This window comes from Salvelinus sp. IW2-2015, linkage group LG7 (assembly GCF_002910315.2).
Source record: "Salvelinus sp. IW2-2015 linkage group LG7, ASM291031v2, whole genome shotgun sequence".
Classification (NCBI taxonomy): domain Eukaryota; kingdom Metazoa; phylum Chordata; class Actinopteri; order Salmoniformes; family Salmonidae; genus Salvelinus; species Salvelinus sp. IW2-2015.
The window spans coordinates 26,474,293-26,490,222 of record NC_036847.1 but is presented as its reverse complement, the minus strand read 5'-3'; the positions used below and the strand labels follow the sequence as shown (position 1 = coordinate 26,490,222).

The following is a 15,930-nucleotide window of genomic DNA, read 5'->3' as shown; positions in this document are numbered from 1 at the left end:
CTCTTTATCACAGAAAAACATCAATATGCCTTGATAAACCTGATAACTGTGTCTAATTGACTACATCTCTGACTTTTACTGGCCACTCTAGGTCCCATGGTAGGTAAATACATGTACTTTCCCCTTTCACTGAGCTGTTGCCTACGGAAGTCAGAGAGGACATATGAATAAAACGGGTTTTCCCTCGTTATGTTGATCACAACTTATTTATCTCATGATCACGAGAATACAACAGTTGTTTTGTCGAGATCACAAGATATACTCTATAAATAAGAGTGGACATATTGATGATAGATTGAAAGCAATGTCATAGTGCACCAGAGGCAGTAAGACTCTACAAAGATCTAAAACCTTTGATTACTGCACATCTGTTGTACTGTAAGTAGCACACTCTAAAAATAAATAATACACATAACAATAACAACAATAACACAATATTTTAGTAGTCAGTGTTTATTATGATTTTTGCGGCAAATCAGCATAAAAATATCAAAATATGAGGTAAACTCCCAGCAGAGCCCCAAGTATAATGGGTATATCCTCTGGCGTGTTGATGTTCTCTGTATCCATAGCCAGAATGATTTTGCAGTGCATGGTGCTCGAACAGGTTTCCTGTGATATTCATCAGAGAAGTAGGGAGAGTGAAGTCTATGAATCCAAAAAACATAAATTATACAGATGATTAACAAAACATGCACAAAACAGAATTCATACTTTGGTTTTTGTGGTAAGTGTGAATAAAAAAAAAACTGTTTTGATAATGGTTTTCATACACATACCTTGTCCATAATGTAGAGGCCTATGGGATATTCATTGAAGAGGTAAGGGAGGAGGATGGTAAATGTGCTCTGCATAACATACCAATACCAACTGACATACCTTTGTATGCCTCATCTGAATACCTGCAGACACAGACACAAAAGTGAGCAGTTCAGTCATCTGCACCCAATACAGCTAGCCTTCAACATGTTCTCATAGCCTACTGTACATATTCTTACCTCTTTGTTGATTGCTATCCATTGAATTGTGTCCATTTTCTGTTTTAGAAAGATTTGCACAAATTTGAAAAGNGAGTTTGTTCCACCATTGGGGTGCCAGAGCAGCGAACAGTTTTGACTGGGCTGAGCGGGAACTGTACTTCCTCAGAGGTAGGGAGGCGAGCTGCTCTCTGTATCACAACCGGCCGTGATTGGGAGTCCCATAGGGCGGCGCACAATTGGCCCAGCGTCGTCCCAGCGTCGCCCAGCGTCATTGTAAATAAGAATATGTTCTTAACTGACTTGCCTAGTTAAATAAAGGTTCAATAAAAAAAATTATAATAACACAGACAGAGAGATAGCCGATTGGTGGACAAGTGTAACGTAGACGCTGGGAGTAGAGAAGCAGGTGGTAAGTTTAATATAAAAAACATGGAATGATACAACATAGGAGTAGCATCTAGACATGAACAACAGAAACAATAATGCCTGGGGAAAGAACCTAAGTCAGTGTCAGATAAAGGGGAGGTAATGAGTGAGGTAATGGAGTCCAGGTGTGCTTAATGATGAATGCCAGGTCCGTGTAATGATGGTTCCCAGGACCGGTGGTTAGTAAACCGGCAACGTTGAAGCCGGAGGGGAGGAGCGGGAGTAGATGTGACAACAAGACTATGAATTAAATGACTATGATTTTCTATTGTGGTATTTTCTGGCACAGGAGGGACAGCAGGCATAATTGTGCCCTGGATCCAAATGAGCAGACTCCTATCACCCCCCAGCTGTACATGGCTCAGCTGCTGGAGGAAGAGGCCATCAACTCCATTGACTATGAGTTTAGCTTCCAGCTGGAAATCAGAGCCCCGTATCTCCTTGCAGGTCAGAGACACAACATACAACCATCTACACATTGCAGTTTATTTGTACTATATTACAATTTATGTTCCACTGACCAACAGACATCTTTCCTCTATGAGTACAAAGCTACCTCTGTTCACACAAACAAGATTAATTTGAGTTTTTTTGTGATATCTTGTTCTAGTATTTTCATGTGATTCCACTGTTTATTCTACACTGTAGATGCTTTAGAGGTGTCTTTGTGCAGGTGTGGAAAGCCCCTCTCATGCCATCCGGGCCGACGCAGACCCCCTGGCCCGCTCAGCCACCAGCGTCGTCATCACACTGGCTGACAAGTACACCTACGACTGCCCTGTGGAGATCATCATCTACCCCAGTGGTGGGTACTGTACTGTTGTGGACACACCACCCACCATTCAGCCTGCCAGGGACTACCATTACTCACGCCTCTTCAAATACAATATCACATACACAGAATAGGCCAGTGTTACATTTTACTTTTTAGTCATTTAGCAGATGCTCTTATACAGAGCGACTGGATAGCTAAGTGAGACAATGACACATCACAATCGTATCATGTACATTTTCCCTCAACAAAGTATTCATCAGCAAAGTCAGTGCTAGTGGGAAAATCATTGACTATCCGCTGCAAACAATTCGCCCTGTTATTTATATGTGGACAGTTCATCAGATCACACGGGAGTTGAGTCATCAGCCTTCGTCTGAGGGCATAGTGGGATTTCTTATAAGTGTCCGGATTAGTGTCCCGCTCTTTGAAAGCGGCAGCTCTAGCCTTTAGCTCGATGTGGATGTTGCCTGTAATCCATGGCTTCTGGTTGGGATATGTACATACGGTCACTGTGGGGATGATGTCGTTGAGGCACTTATTGATGAAGCCGATGACTGAGGTGGTATACTCCTCAACGCCATTGGATGAATCCCGGAACATATTCCAGTCTGTGCTAGCAAAACAGTCCTGTAGCATAGCATCCGCGTCATCTGACCACTTCCGTATTGAGCGAGTCACTGGTGCTTCCTGCTTTAGTTTTTGCTTGTAAGCAGGAATGAGGAGGATAGAATTATGGTCAGATTTGCCAAATGGAGGGTGAGGGAGAGCTTTGTACGTGTCTCTGTGTGTGGAGTAAAGGTGGTCTAGAGTTTTTTTCCCCTCTGGCTGCACATGTGACATGCTAGTAGAAATGTGGTAAACATGATTTAAGTTTGCCTGCATTAAAGTCCCCGGCCACTAGGAGCGCCGCTTCTGGATGAGCTTTTTCTTATTTGATTATGGCTTTATAGAGTTGGTTGAGTGCGGTCTTAGTGCCAGCATCGGTCTGCGGTTGTAAATAGACGGCTACAAATAATATAGATGAGAACTCTCTTGGTAGATAGATGTCTAATACTAGACATCGCGCACCAGCTGTTATTGACAAATAGACACACACCCCCACCCCTCGTCTTACCAGACGTAGCTTCTCTGTTCTGCCGGTGAATGGAAAATCCCTCCAGCTCTATATTATCTGTGTCGTCGTTCAGCCACGACTCGATGAAACATAATATATTACAGTTTTTAATGTCCCGTTGGTAGGATAATCTTAATCGTAGGTCATACATTTTATTTTCGATATGATTGCACGTTAGCCAATAGAACGGATGGCAGTGGGAGTTTACTCGTTCGCCTACGGATTCTCAGAAGGCAGCCCGACCTGCGACCCTTTTTCCTCCGTCTTTTCTTCACGGAAATGACAGTGATTTGGGCCTGTTCTGGGGAAAGCAGTATATCCTTCTTGTCGGACTCATTAAAGGAAAAAGGAAAAAGCTTCTTCCAGTTCGAGGTGAGTAATCGCTGTTCTGATGTTCAGAAGTTATTTTCGGTCATAAGAGATGGTAGCAGAAACATTTTGTACAAAATAAGTAAAAAAACTAGTTACAAACAACGCAGAAAAACTAACAAAATAGCACAGTTGGTAAAACATCATCCATCCTCTTCGGCGCTATCTTATCATGATTCCATATGTTATTTCATAGTTTTGATGTCTAAACTACTACAATAAAACAAATAGTAAAAATAAAGAAAAACCCTTGAATGAGTAGGTGTTATAAAACTTTTGACCGGTAGTGTATATTTACAGTATATACTGTATATCTCTCTCTCTCTATCCTTATTTTCTTCTCTCTCTCTCTTTCTTTAAACCCCCATCCTCCCTTCTCTCTCTTTCTCTATCTTAGTCCTCTCCTGGTTGTCTTAATCTCTGCCTGAGCCAGTTGTCTCCCAGAGACAGGAATGAGTCCCCAGATTGCTTGTCCAATAAGGCTCTAAAGAGAGGGCTTTGTTTACAAACGGCCCTGGGGACAGTGGCTTGCTGTGCAATTCAATTCAGTCCACTGTGGGACTGGGGTTTCAATCTCATCAAGGAGACTGCTGAGCACAACCAGATGGCCATGGCAATAGAGAGATGTATGGAGTGCTTGCCGGAAGCAGTTTTCCCTCAGTATAGTGAAATTAACTTAAAATGATTTTGAAAAGTGACTGTTGGACGGTTTTCATCAAAAGCTTGATTTACTAAATGGTCAATAAAAACAGCTCGCCATGAACTTCACTGCAGAGAGATGTATTGATGGATGCCTGTGGAGAGAAGAATATGAGCAGAAAATAGCAAAGCACTTTCAATCACAGTAGTGGAGCTGGCATATTGACTTGACAGCCACAGCATTTCTCTGGAATCAAAATCCAAGAGGGACCTCAGTCTGTGACTAATCACTCATGGACAGACTACGTAAGCATAAATGGTACCATATATCTGTCATGATAAAACGGGATGCGTGAGATAACAAGCAGCATTGTTCCTGTGCTCAGTACATATCACGATTTCGCAAGTATTAGCATTTTTTTTATTTTGGAAGGGGAGGGGACATTTGGCCCATAGACTTGCCCGTAACTTGCAAAGAGAGTGGGAGGAGCTCTTCGTTACTGTTCCGCTCCTCGTTCTATCACTTCTTTTAACACCCAGAACTTAATTGAGCACCTGACCAATTACGCAAGACTTTAGTTATGGGTTAACCGAGATTAGTCTGTGACAGAAATATATACTACTTGGCCACGTCTGCCTTTTCTCTGACAGGTGTTTGCAGGAATTGCGTATTGTACCCTTCTATCAGTGTTATGGCTCATACTGAAACCTGCTTGTTGTCAAGGTGATACTGTACCATATTAGTCTAGTGTCCATTGTTTCCTACTAGATCCTCATCTGCCTCTTGTGCTGATTGAGGATGGAGACATGACACTGGAGGAGTACGATGAACACCTCACAGGGAAGAGTGACTACATCAAGGCCATGAAGAAGGACTCCAGTAATGAAAAGAAAGTGAGTGCTGCATCTGATCTGATGTGATCTGCGTCTTACCCAGTAGCCTTATTGAGTGACAAAGAGGCAGCTGTCTGAGAGGACTCATATAGATTAAAGAGGCTTTGTAAAATGGCAAGATGCTGCTTATAATTAGAGGAGACAAGCATATAGCATCATGAATATTCAATAACAACAGATAATGAGACCTCTCTTATAAGAAAATATAGCAGTTTTGAAACTAAAGTAAAAGTGCAGTAACTGCAGTCGACTGTGGTATTTTCGACGCAGTACTTGAAGCATACTGCAGTTATACTGCACATTAACTACATTTATACTACAGTGTACTGCAGTTATACTGCACTCTGACTACAGTTATACAACAGTGTACTGCAGTTATACTGCACACTAACTACAGTCATACTACAGTGTACTGCAGTTATACTGCACTCTGACTGCAATTTATTTTTCGTAAGGGCTGCGTATCCACACCTTTTGCCAGTTTTGTGTGATTTGTTAGACCTGGTTTGGCCTGTATTAGTAGTGCATTCCAGTATTCCTGTGTCCATTATTATTATATGAAAGCAATTTATTTATTTCAACCTCTCTGAGATCATTTTAAAACCACACATGAATGATACACATTGGAGTTACAGTATGTTGTTTGAATGGTGAGTTTATTATTTTTCTTGAGGTGAAATCGTGTCGGTACAGATTGTACCTTATTCTCCACATGTCTGAATGGCACTACGGTGGTAGATACAATTACATCTTTAAGTGACCAGTAGACCTCAATGGGAGGGAGAGAGAGGACACTTAGCCTAAAATGATGTGTGGGATTAAAAGGGGTTACTATGGAAACCACAAAAGGTCCTCAGTGTTCTGCTTGGAATTTCTACCTGCAAGAACACATGCACCAGTTGATTGAGTGTCCTTTCTCTTTCAAATCATTTGGGTGTCATTAAAAACAAATTCCCAACCGTAACTTCCTTGAATTGTACATTTCTATTTAAGAAGCATAGCTGAAATCAGCTTATCAAAAATGTTCCGTATGGAGAATATTTTAGTGTTAGATCTACGTATCTAATGGATCTTAGCATGAAGGAAACAGCTGTGTTGTAGTTTAGGGGAACGCTGCCTTGTAGAGCTATAGCTAAGTTTAATAAAATTATAATTATTTTCTTATCAGATGTGATATGTAAGATATGTATAAAAAAATGACATGTACAAAGTCATTGCTGTATGTGAATATTGCTTTTATTCAAAGCTTGCATGATGTGATCTCATTCTCTTTCTTTAATACTTTTCTTACTGTATCCTCTGACCATGTTATTGTCTGACCATGTTATCCTCTGACCATGTTATCCTCTGACCATGTTATCCTCTGACCATGTTATCCTCTGACCATGTTATCCTCTCACCATGTTATCCTCTGACCATGTTATCCTCTGACCATGTTATCCTCTGACCATGTTATCCTCTGACCATGTTATCCTCTCACCATGTTATGCTCTGACCACATTATCCTCTCACCATGTTATCCTCTCACCATGTTATGCTCTGACCATGTTATTGTCTGACCATGTTATTCTCTGACCATGTTATCTTCTGGCCATGGTATCCTCTCACCATGTTATCCTCTGACCATGTGGCAAAGTGAAGGTGGATATCATTCGTAAGCGTCTCCACAAGGACATCCTCCACAACCCTGCGGTTATGCTCAACTTCTGCCCAGACCTCAAGTCCATGACCTCTGACCTGAGGAAGGTGCATGGAGAGTTCATCTTCCTCATCGACCGCAGTGGGAGCATGAGCGGGGTCAACATCAGCTGTGTCAAGGTACTGTCATGACTTCATAACACATTGAAAACCCATTCGTAATCTATTCTTAATAAGGGCATAAACATAATGAACTGAGTAGTTTCGCAAAACTAAACCTGGAGGATGGAGACTTATGGACAACTAAAGTAATGGAATGAATTATGAAGGAATAACATAGTTTACTAATTAGATATGTAAGATGTGCTATTAATGACTCAATGACTCACTGGTAATTTGATGGAAAGGTCAATGGAAACTCATCTCAGCTCAGCCTTTATTTCCAGTGCATCTGACTGTAATGTTACATGATTGGACTGGGCTGAGAGTGGTGATGTTTGACTAACCCCTGTTGGTCTGTCACGCACAGCAGGGAAGCGTGACTCATACTCAGAAATCTTCTGATTGGGGAGAGATGGGCATCCTCTCCCTCTGACACCCCAAAGCCTGACTTAAATCACATTTTATTTGTCACATGCGCCGAATACAACAGGTGTAGACCTTACAGTGAAATGCTTACAAGCCCTTAACCAATGATGCAGTTTTAGGAAAATACCTAAAAAATAAAAAGTAAAAAAAAGTAAGAGAGAAGATTTCTTTTTTTTTAAAGAGCAGCAGTAAATAACAATGGCGGGGCTATATACAGGGGGTACCGGTACAGAGTCAATGTGTCAATGTGCGGGTGCACCGGTGTCGAGGTATTTGAGATAAATATGTACATGCAGGTAGGGTTGTTAAAGTGGCTATGCATAGATAATAACAGAGAGTAGCAGCAGTGTAGTGGGGCGGTGCAAATAGTCTGGGTAGCCATTTGATTAGCTGTTCAGGAGTCTAATGGCTTGGGGGTAGAAGCTGTTTAGAAGCCTCTTGGACCTAGACTTGGCGCTCCGGTACCGCTTGCCGTGCGGTAGTAGAGAGAACAGTCTATGACTAGGGTGGCTGGAGTCTTTGACGATTTTTAGGGCCTTCCTCTGACACCGCCTGGTATAGAGGTCCTGGATGGCAGGAAGCTTGGCCCCGATGATGTACTGGGCCTTACGCACTACCCTCTGTAGTGCCTTGTGGTCGGAGGCCGAGCAGTTGCCATTCCAGGCAGTGATGCAGCCCGTCAGGATGCTCTCGGGTGCAGCTGTAAAATCTTTTGAGGATCTGAGGACCCATGACAAATCTTTTTACTCTCCTGAGGGGGGATCGGTCTGACCTGACCTGGCCCAGCCAGTCCGATGATGATGAAATCATTTCTCCTCGGTTTCTTTGATCTGCCAGAAACTCCCCCAAAATGCCAGGCCCCAATTTGATAGCATCTTTGACTGAATATAAGGAGAAAGAGAGATTTCTATGACACCAAAATGCCAGTGACCCCAAAATGCTAGCGAGCACCAATTTGATAGCACCTTTGAAAATGGGAGAAAGAACAGTGGAGATTTTCTATGACACAACGACTTGAAATTGACACGTTTCCTGTGAGCTGACTCTCTAATCAATCTCTGCAATAACATTCTCTATCCACTTTCTCTGTATTGTTGCATGTCATGAAGAAAGTCCATTACATATAACAAGTGCTTCATACGTGCATGCTTTATGACAGAGAAAATGCCATTACTGTTACTTAATGGGTCAGAGGAGGGTTGTAAAAGAAAGGAAATCATGTAATTTCTGTCAACTTTTTGTCATAGCAACACAGAAATGACAGGATTTACTTTCTCTTCACCATTATACACTGAGTGTAAATAAAACATGACATAGACTGACCAGGTGAATTCATATAAAAGCTATGATACCTTATTGATGTCACCTGTTAAATCCACTTCAATCAGTGTAGATGAAGGGGAGGAGATGGGTTTAAGAAGGATTTTTAAGCCTTGAGACAATTGAAACATGGATTGTGTAGGTGTGCCGTTCAGAGGTTAAATGGGCAAAACAGTATGCAGTATGAGAAAATTCAAAGTAGCCACCTGTCACGACATAATTGACCGACTCCCACCACGGTAAAGGAGGTGCAGCGGTTCTTAGTGTTTGCCAACTACTACCGGAGGTTTATCCATAGTTTTGGTCAGGTGGCGGCTCCATTTACCTCACTGCTGAAGGGGGGCTCGGTGTGCTTGCAGTGGTCAGCTGAGGCGGACAGGGCTTTTAGTCACCTGAGGGCTCTGTTTACCTCGGCTCCCGTGTTGGCCCATCCGGATCCCTCTTTGGCGTTCATAGTGGACGCGTCCAAGGCTGGGATAGGAGCGGTGCTCTCTCAGCGCTCGGGTACGCCACATAAGCTCCGCCCCTGTGCATTCTTCTCGAAGAAGCTCAGCCCGGCGGAGCGAAACTATGATGTGGGGGACCGGGAGCTGTTGGCTGTCGTCAAGGCCTTGAAGGTGTGGAGACATTGGCTTGAGGGGGCTAAACACCCTTTTCTCATCTGGATTGACCACCGCAATCTGGAGTACATCCGGGCGGCGAGGAGACTGAACCCTCGCCAGGCAAGGTTTTTCACCCGTTTTGTGTTTACCCTTTCCTACCGACCAGGCTCTCAGAACGTTAAGGCAGATGCATTGTCCCGGCTGTATGACACAGAGGAGCGGCCCATGGATCTCACTCCCATACTCCCGGCCTCTTGCCTGGTGGCACCGGTAGTGTGGGAGCTGGACGCGGACATTGAGCAGGCGTTGTGTAAAGAGCCCGCTCCCCTTCAGTGTCCAGCTGGGCATCTGTACGTTCCGTCTGCTGTCCGCGACCGGCTGATCTATTGGGCCCATACGTCACCCTCCTCTGGTCATCCTGGTATCGGTGGGACGGTGGACTGTCTTAGTGGGAAGTACTGGTGGCCCACTTTAGCTAAGAACATGAGGGTTTATGTTTCCTCCTGCTCGGTGTGCGCCCAGTGCAAGGCTCCTAGACACCTGCCCAGAGGTAGGTTACAACCCTTACCCGTTCCACAACGGCCATGGTCGCAACTGTCGGTGGATTTCCTGACTGATCTTCCTCCTTCACAGGGTAACACCACGATCCTGGTCGTTGTGGATTGTTTTTCTAAGTTCTGTCGTCCCGTCCCGTTGCCCGGTCTCCCTACGGCCCTACAGACTGCGGAGGCTCTATTTACACACGTCTTCCGGCACTACGGGGTGCCTGAGGATATAGTGTCTGATCGGGGTCCCCAGTTCATGTTGAGGGTCTGGAAGGCGTTCATGGAACGTCTGGGGGTCTCGGTCAGCCTTACCTCAGGTTTTCACCCCGAGAGTAACGGGCAGTTGGAGAGAGTTAATCAGGATGTGGGTAGGTTTCTGCGGTCTCATTGCCAGGACCGGCCGGGGGAGTGGGCAGCGTTCGTGCCCTGGGCAGAGATGTCCCAGAACTCACTCCACCACTCCTCCACTAACCTTTCTCCCTTCCAGTGTGTATTGGGGTATCAGCCGGTTCTGTCTCCTTGGCATCAGAGTCAGGATGAGGCTCCTGTGGTGGACGACTGGTTCCTGCGCGTGGAGGAAACATGGGCGGCCGCCCATGTCCCCCTTCAGCGCCCCGTACTGCGCCAGAAAGTGGGCGCAGACCGTCACCACAGTAAGGACCGGGTCTGGCTCTCGACCCGAAACCTGCACCTCCGCCTGCCCTGTTGGAAGCTGGGTCCGCGGTTTGTGGGGCCATTTAAAGTCCTGAGGAGAGTGAACGAAGTATGTTACAGGTTACAGCTTCCCCCCAATTACCGCATTAACCCCTCGTTCCATGTGTCTCTCCTCAGGCCGGTGGTGGCTGGCCCGCTCCAGGAGTCTGAGGTACGGGAGGTTCCTCCGCCCGAGGGGGCCCCGGCGTACTTTCGTTCATTCCATACTGGATTCGAGATGTCGGGCGAGGGGCCTTCAGTACCTCGTGGACTGGGAGGGGTATGGTCCGGAGGAGAGATGCTGGGTTCCGGTGGAGGACGTGTTGGATCCTTCTATGCTGCGAGATTTCCACCGTCTCCATCCGGATTGCCCTGCGCCTCGCCCTCCGGGGCGTCCCCGAGGTCGGTGCCGACTTCCGCCGAAGTCGGTCCCTCTCCTTGTTCGGGCGGTGTTTGGCGGTCGACGTCACCGATCTTCTAGCCATCACTGATCCATTTTTTATTTTCCATTGGTTTTGTCTTGTCTTCCTTCACACCTGGTTCCAATCCCACCAATTACATGTTGTGTATTTAACCCTCTGTTTCCCCTCATGTCCTTGTCGGAGATTGTATGTGATTGTGCTAGTATGTGTTGGTGTGCGACGGGTTTTGTACCCACTTTGTTATTTTTTATATATTTTGGTTTTTGAAACGCTAATAGCGTGGGTAACGAAGCTTCGTGGGTGACTGTTGTCTGTGTGCAGAGGGTCCCTGGTTTAAGCCCAGGTAGGGGCGAGGAGAGGGACAGAAGCTATACTGTTACATTGATGCTTTTGAGCCGGATCACTGGTTGCTGCGGAAAAGGAGGAGGTCAAAAGGGAGGTGAGTGTAGCCAATGTGAAATGGCTAGCTAGTTAGCGGTGGTGCGCGCTAATAGCGTTTCAATCGGTTACGTCACGCGCTCTGAGACCTTGAAGTAGTTGTTCCCCTTGCTCTGTAAGGGCCGTGGCTTTTGTGGCGCGATGGGTAACGATGCTTCGTTGGTGTCAGTTGTTGATGTGTGCAAAGGGTCCCTGGCGAGAAGAGCACTTATTAAACGACTCCGTTTATTACATTTACATTTACATTTAAGTCATTTAGCAAGTTCGTTCTCCTGAGCCTGACTTCCCTGCAGCCAACACACACCTATTACACACCCCTTTGCCTTGATGACAGCTTTGCACACTCTTGGCATTCTCTCAACCAGCTTCACCTGGAATGCTTTTCCAACAGTCTTGAAGGAGTTCTCACATACGCTGAGCACTTGTTGACTGCTTTTCCTTCACTCTGCGGTTCACCTCATCCCAAACTATCTCAATTGGGTCATTGTGGAGGCCAGGTCATCTGATGCAGCACTCCATCCCTCTCCTTCTTGTTCAAATAGCCCTTACATAGCCTGGAGGTGTGTTGGGTGATTGTCCTGTTGAAAACAAATGATAGTCCCACTAAGCGCAAACCAGGTGGGATGGCGTATCGCTGCAGAATGCTGTGGTAGCCATGCTGGTTAAGTGTGCCTTGAATTTTTTTTTTAAACTCACTGACAGTGGCACCAGCAAAGCACCATCACACCTCCTCCTCCCTTCATCACGATTGGAACCACACATGCTGAGATCATCCTTTCACCTACTCTGCGTCTCACAAAGACACGGCGGTTGGAACAAAAAATCTCAAATTTTGACTCATCAGATTTCCACCGGTCTAACATCCATTGCTCATGTTTCTTGGCCCAAGCAAGTCTCTTCTTCTGATTGATGTCCTTTAGTAGTGGTTTCTTTGCAGCAAATCGACCATGAAGGCCTGATTCACGCAGTCTCCTCTGAACAGTTGATGTTGAGATGTGTCTGTTACTTGAACTGTGTGAAGCATTTATTTGGGCTGCAATTTCTGAGGCTTGTAACTTTAATGAACTTATCCTCTGCAGCAGAGGTAACGCTGTGTCTTCTTTTCCTGTGGAGGTCCTCATGAGAGCCAGTTTCATCATAACGCTTGATGATTTTTGCGACTGCACTTGAAGAAACTTTCAGTTCTTGAAATGACCAATAAACTTTGATTTGATTTTTTTCAGTCATAAATAAATGAAACATTCACAAAGAAAAAGTATTAAATACACAATTTGGTGTAAAAAAACAACAACATAATACAGTGAAATATGATTACAGCCAAACTTGAAATGAATGGTTGTTATTGAGCATACTCTTTCTAATAATACACTGGCCCGTCCCTCTGTCACAAAGAGATAATAATAATAATAACACAATGGATTATGTTGCACTTCTCTAGTGCACCACAAAGATGCTCTCCAGTGTATAGTAACTAGCCTGCTGACAGAGAAGATGGAGATAAAGTTGTAATCTGGTCATACTGCCGCAGCCGAAAATGTTTAAAGGTCAAGAATAACACTTGCAGCCAGGTGAACAAGGCTGGTTGTTAGAGAGTGTCTTAAAGATTGACCGCCTTGTCTGCCTGTCTTGTTCTTTTTCCTTTTCATTTCCAGCTCTCTCTCTCTCTTTCCCTCTTTTCTCATTCTCCTCTCCTTCGTATTGACGTTGTGTTTCTATCATTTCTGTTCTGTTCCCAGGATGCCATGGTGGTGATCCTGAAGAGCATTGTGCCTGCCAGCCTCTTCAACATCATCGGCTTTGGCTCCACATTCAAAACACTGTTTTCTACCAGTCAGAGCTATGATGAGGCAAGCAGAACATAGTGTTTCTTTTTTCAGGTCAATATTATTGAACTGCATGTCAGTGATAAAATCTCTATTACTAAATGCTTCATCTTGCGTGACAGATTTCACAGCTACAGGTAGTACAGGTAGGGGTGACAGGTAGCATAGTGATTAAGAGCGGCGGGTCAGTAACCCAAAAAATAGCTGTTTCGAAAAATCTGTTGATGTGCCCTTGAGCAAGGCTCTTAACCCTAATTGCTCCAGTAAGTCGTTCTGGATAAGAGCGTCTGCTATATGACAAAAAAGGTAAACTGTAAATGTAGTCGGAGTACGACTATAATTCACAGACACACTTGTCTGCCTCTGTTAGATGACTAAATGTTATTGTGTGTATTCTTATAATAAATGCTGCTATAATATGCTTCCCCCCTGTCTTTTCTCTGGGTAGCTACAAGTGTCTGTCACAAGAGACTCAAGACTAGTAAAATGCTTCTCTCCTGTCATCTCCATGCTTCAGGAAACAGTAACCATGGCTTGTGAGTACATCAGAAAGATCCGAGCTGACATGGGCGGCACCAACATCCTGGCACCACTCAACTGGATCCTGAGGCAGCCCATGCACGCGGGTCATCCACGCATACTCTTCCTGCTCACAGATGGGTCCGTCAGCAACACAGGGAAGGTCATCGAGCTGGTCCGCAGCCATGCCCGCTACACCAGGTTAACACACCATCAACTTACTTAACTTGTCTCCAATTGCTATGGACTACCGTATTCAAAATTATGGTATTTCCATGTAAAAGATCCCATGAGCACCAACATGTGAAGGTCATAGGAGCATATTAAAGTGGGTGTCAAATGAAAGCTAAGAGTCTATATTTTGGGGAAATTAAGATCCATTTTCCATCTTATGTAAAGGCTTTGATTTCTGGATAAACATACAGAAAAAGGGGTCTTAGATAACATCTACCAGAAAAAGTCTTAAAAGGTATTAGAAATTCTTCAAAATACAATAATGTTTAAGTAGAGATCCCTGCCCACTAATATCAACACAAATGGCTAAGTCCCAGTACAGAGACAAAATAGAGTCGCAATTCAACAGCTCAGACACAAGAGGTATGTGGCAGGGTCTACAGTCTATCACGGATTACAAAAAGAAAACCAKCCCCGTCGCGGACCAGGATGTCTTGCTCCCAGACAGGCTAAATAACTTTTTTGCCCGCTTTGAGGACAATACAGTGCCACTGACACGGCCCGCTACCATAAACCTGCGGGCTCTCCTTCACTGCAGCCGAGGTGAGTAAAACATTTAAACGTGTTAACCCTCGCAAGGCTGCAGGCCAGACGGCATTCCCAGCCGCGTCCTCAGAGCATGCGCAGACCAGCTGGCTGTGTGTTTACGGACATATTCAATCAATCCTTATCCAGTCTGCGTTGTCCCACATGCTTCAAGAGGCCACCATTGTTCCTTTCCCAAGAGAAGCTAAGGTAACTGAGCTAAACGACTACCGCCCGTAGCACTCACTTCCGTCATCATGAAGTGCTTTGAGGGACTAGTCAAGGACCATATCACCTCCACCCTACCGGACACCCTAGACCCACTCCAATTTGCTTACCGACCCAATAGGTCCACAGACGACGCAATCGCAACCACACTGCACACTGCCCTAACCCATCTGGGACAAGAGGAATACCTATGTGAGAATGCGTTCATCGATTACAGCTCAGCATTTAACACCATAGTACCCTCCAAACTCGTCATCAAGCTCGAGACCCTGGGTCTCGACCCCGCCCTGTGCAACTGGGTCCTGGACTTCCTGACGGGCCGCCCCAGGTGGTGAGGGTAGGTAACAACATCTCCACCCCGCTGATCCTCAACACTGGGCCCCACAAGGGTGCGTTCTGAGCCCTCTCCTGTACTCCCTGTTCACCCACGACTGCGTGGCCATGCACCCTCCAACTCAATTCATCAAGTTTGCGGATGACACTACAGTGGTAGGCTTGATTACCAACAACGACGAGACGGCCTACAGGGAGGAGGTGAGGGCCCTCGGAGTGTGGTGTCAGGGAAAATAACCTCACACTCAACGTCAACCAAAACAAAGGAGATGATTGTGGACTTCAGGAAACAGCAGAGGGAGCACCCCCCTATCCACATCGACGGGTCAGTAGTGGAGAAGGTGGAAAGTTTTTAGTTCCTCGGTGTACACATCACGGACAAACTGAATTGTCCACCCACACAGACAGCGTTGTGAAGAAGGCGCAGCAGCGCCTCTTCAACCTCAGGAGGCTGAAGAAATTCGGCTTGTCACCAAAAGCACTCACAAACTTCTACAGATGCACAATCGAAGCATCCTGTCGGGCTGTATCACCGCCTGGTACGGCAACTGCTCCCCCACAACCGTAAGGCTCTTCCAGAGGGTAGTGAGGTCTGCAGAACGCATCACCGGAGGCAAACTACCTGCCCTCCAGGACACCTACACCACCCGATGTCACAGGAAGGCCATAAAGATCATCAATGGACAACAAAACCCCAAAACCCCCCAAAAGGCCCCCCCCCAACTTGGGGGGCCCTGTTCCCCCAAAAAACCCCGGCTATTCCCATTTTTCCAGGGAAGGCGAAGGTCAGTACAGAGTGCATCAAAGCAATCTCTCTCTTGTTTT

The 15,930-nt window shown here is 45.5% G+C and overlaps 1 protein-coding gene across 1 annotated transcript in view; it reads left to right on the top strand.

Annotated features, from left to right (window-relative positions):
• Window positions 1-15,930, top strand: part of LOC111966726 (von Willebrand factor A domain-containing protein 5B1-like) — a 68,302-nt gene that overhangs the window by 5,392 nt on the left and 46,980 nt on the right. The window contains exons 5-10 of the mRNA XM_023991610.2: window positions 1,696-1,853; window positions 2,080-2,211; window positions 5,073-5,197; window positions 6,839-7,015; window positions 13,180-13,290; window positions 13,784-13,986. Coding sequence (XP_023847378.1) covers window positions 1,696-1,853; window positions 2,080-2,211; window positions 5,073-5,197; window positions 6,839-7,015; window positions 13,180-13,290; window positions 13,784-13,986 — 906 coding nt within the window. The remainder of the gene's footprint in view (window positions 1-1,695; window positions 1,854-2,079; window positions 2,212-5,072; window positions 5,198-6,838; window positions 7,016-13,179; window positions 13,291-13,783; window positions 13,987-15,930) is intronic.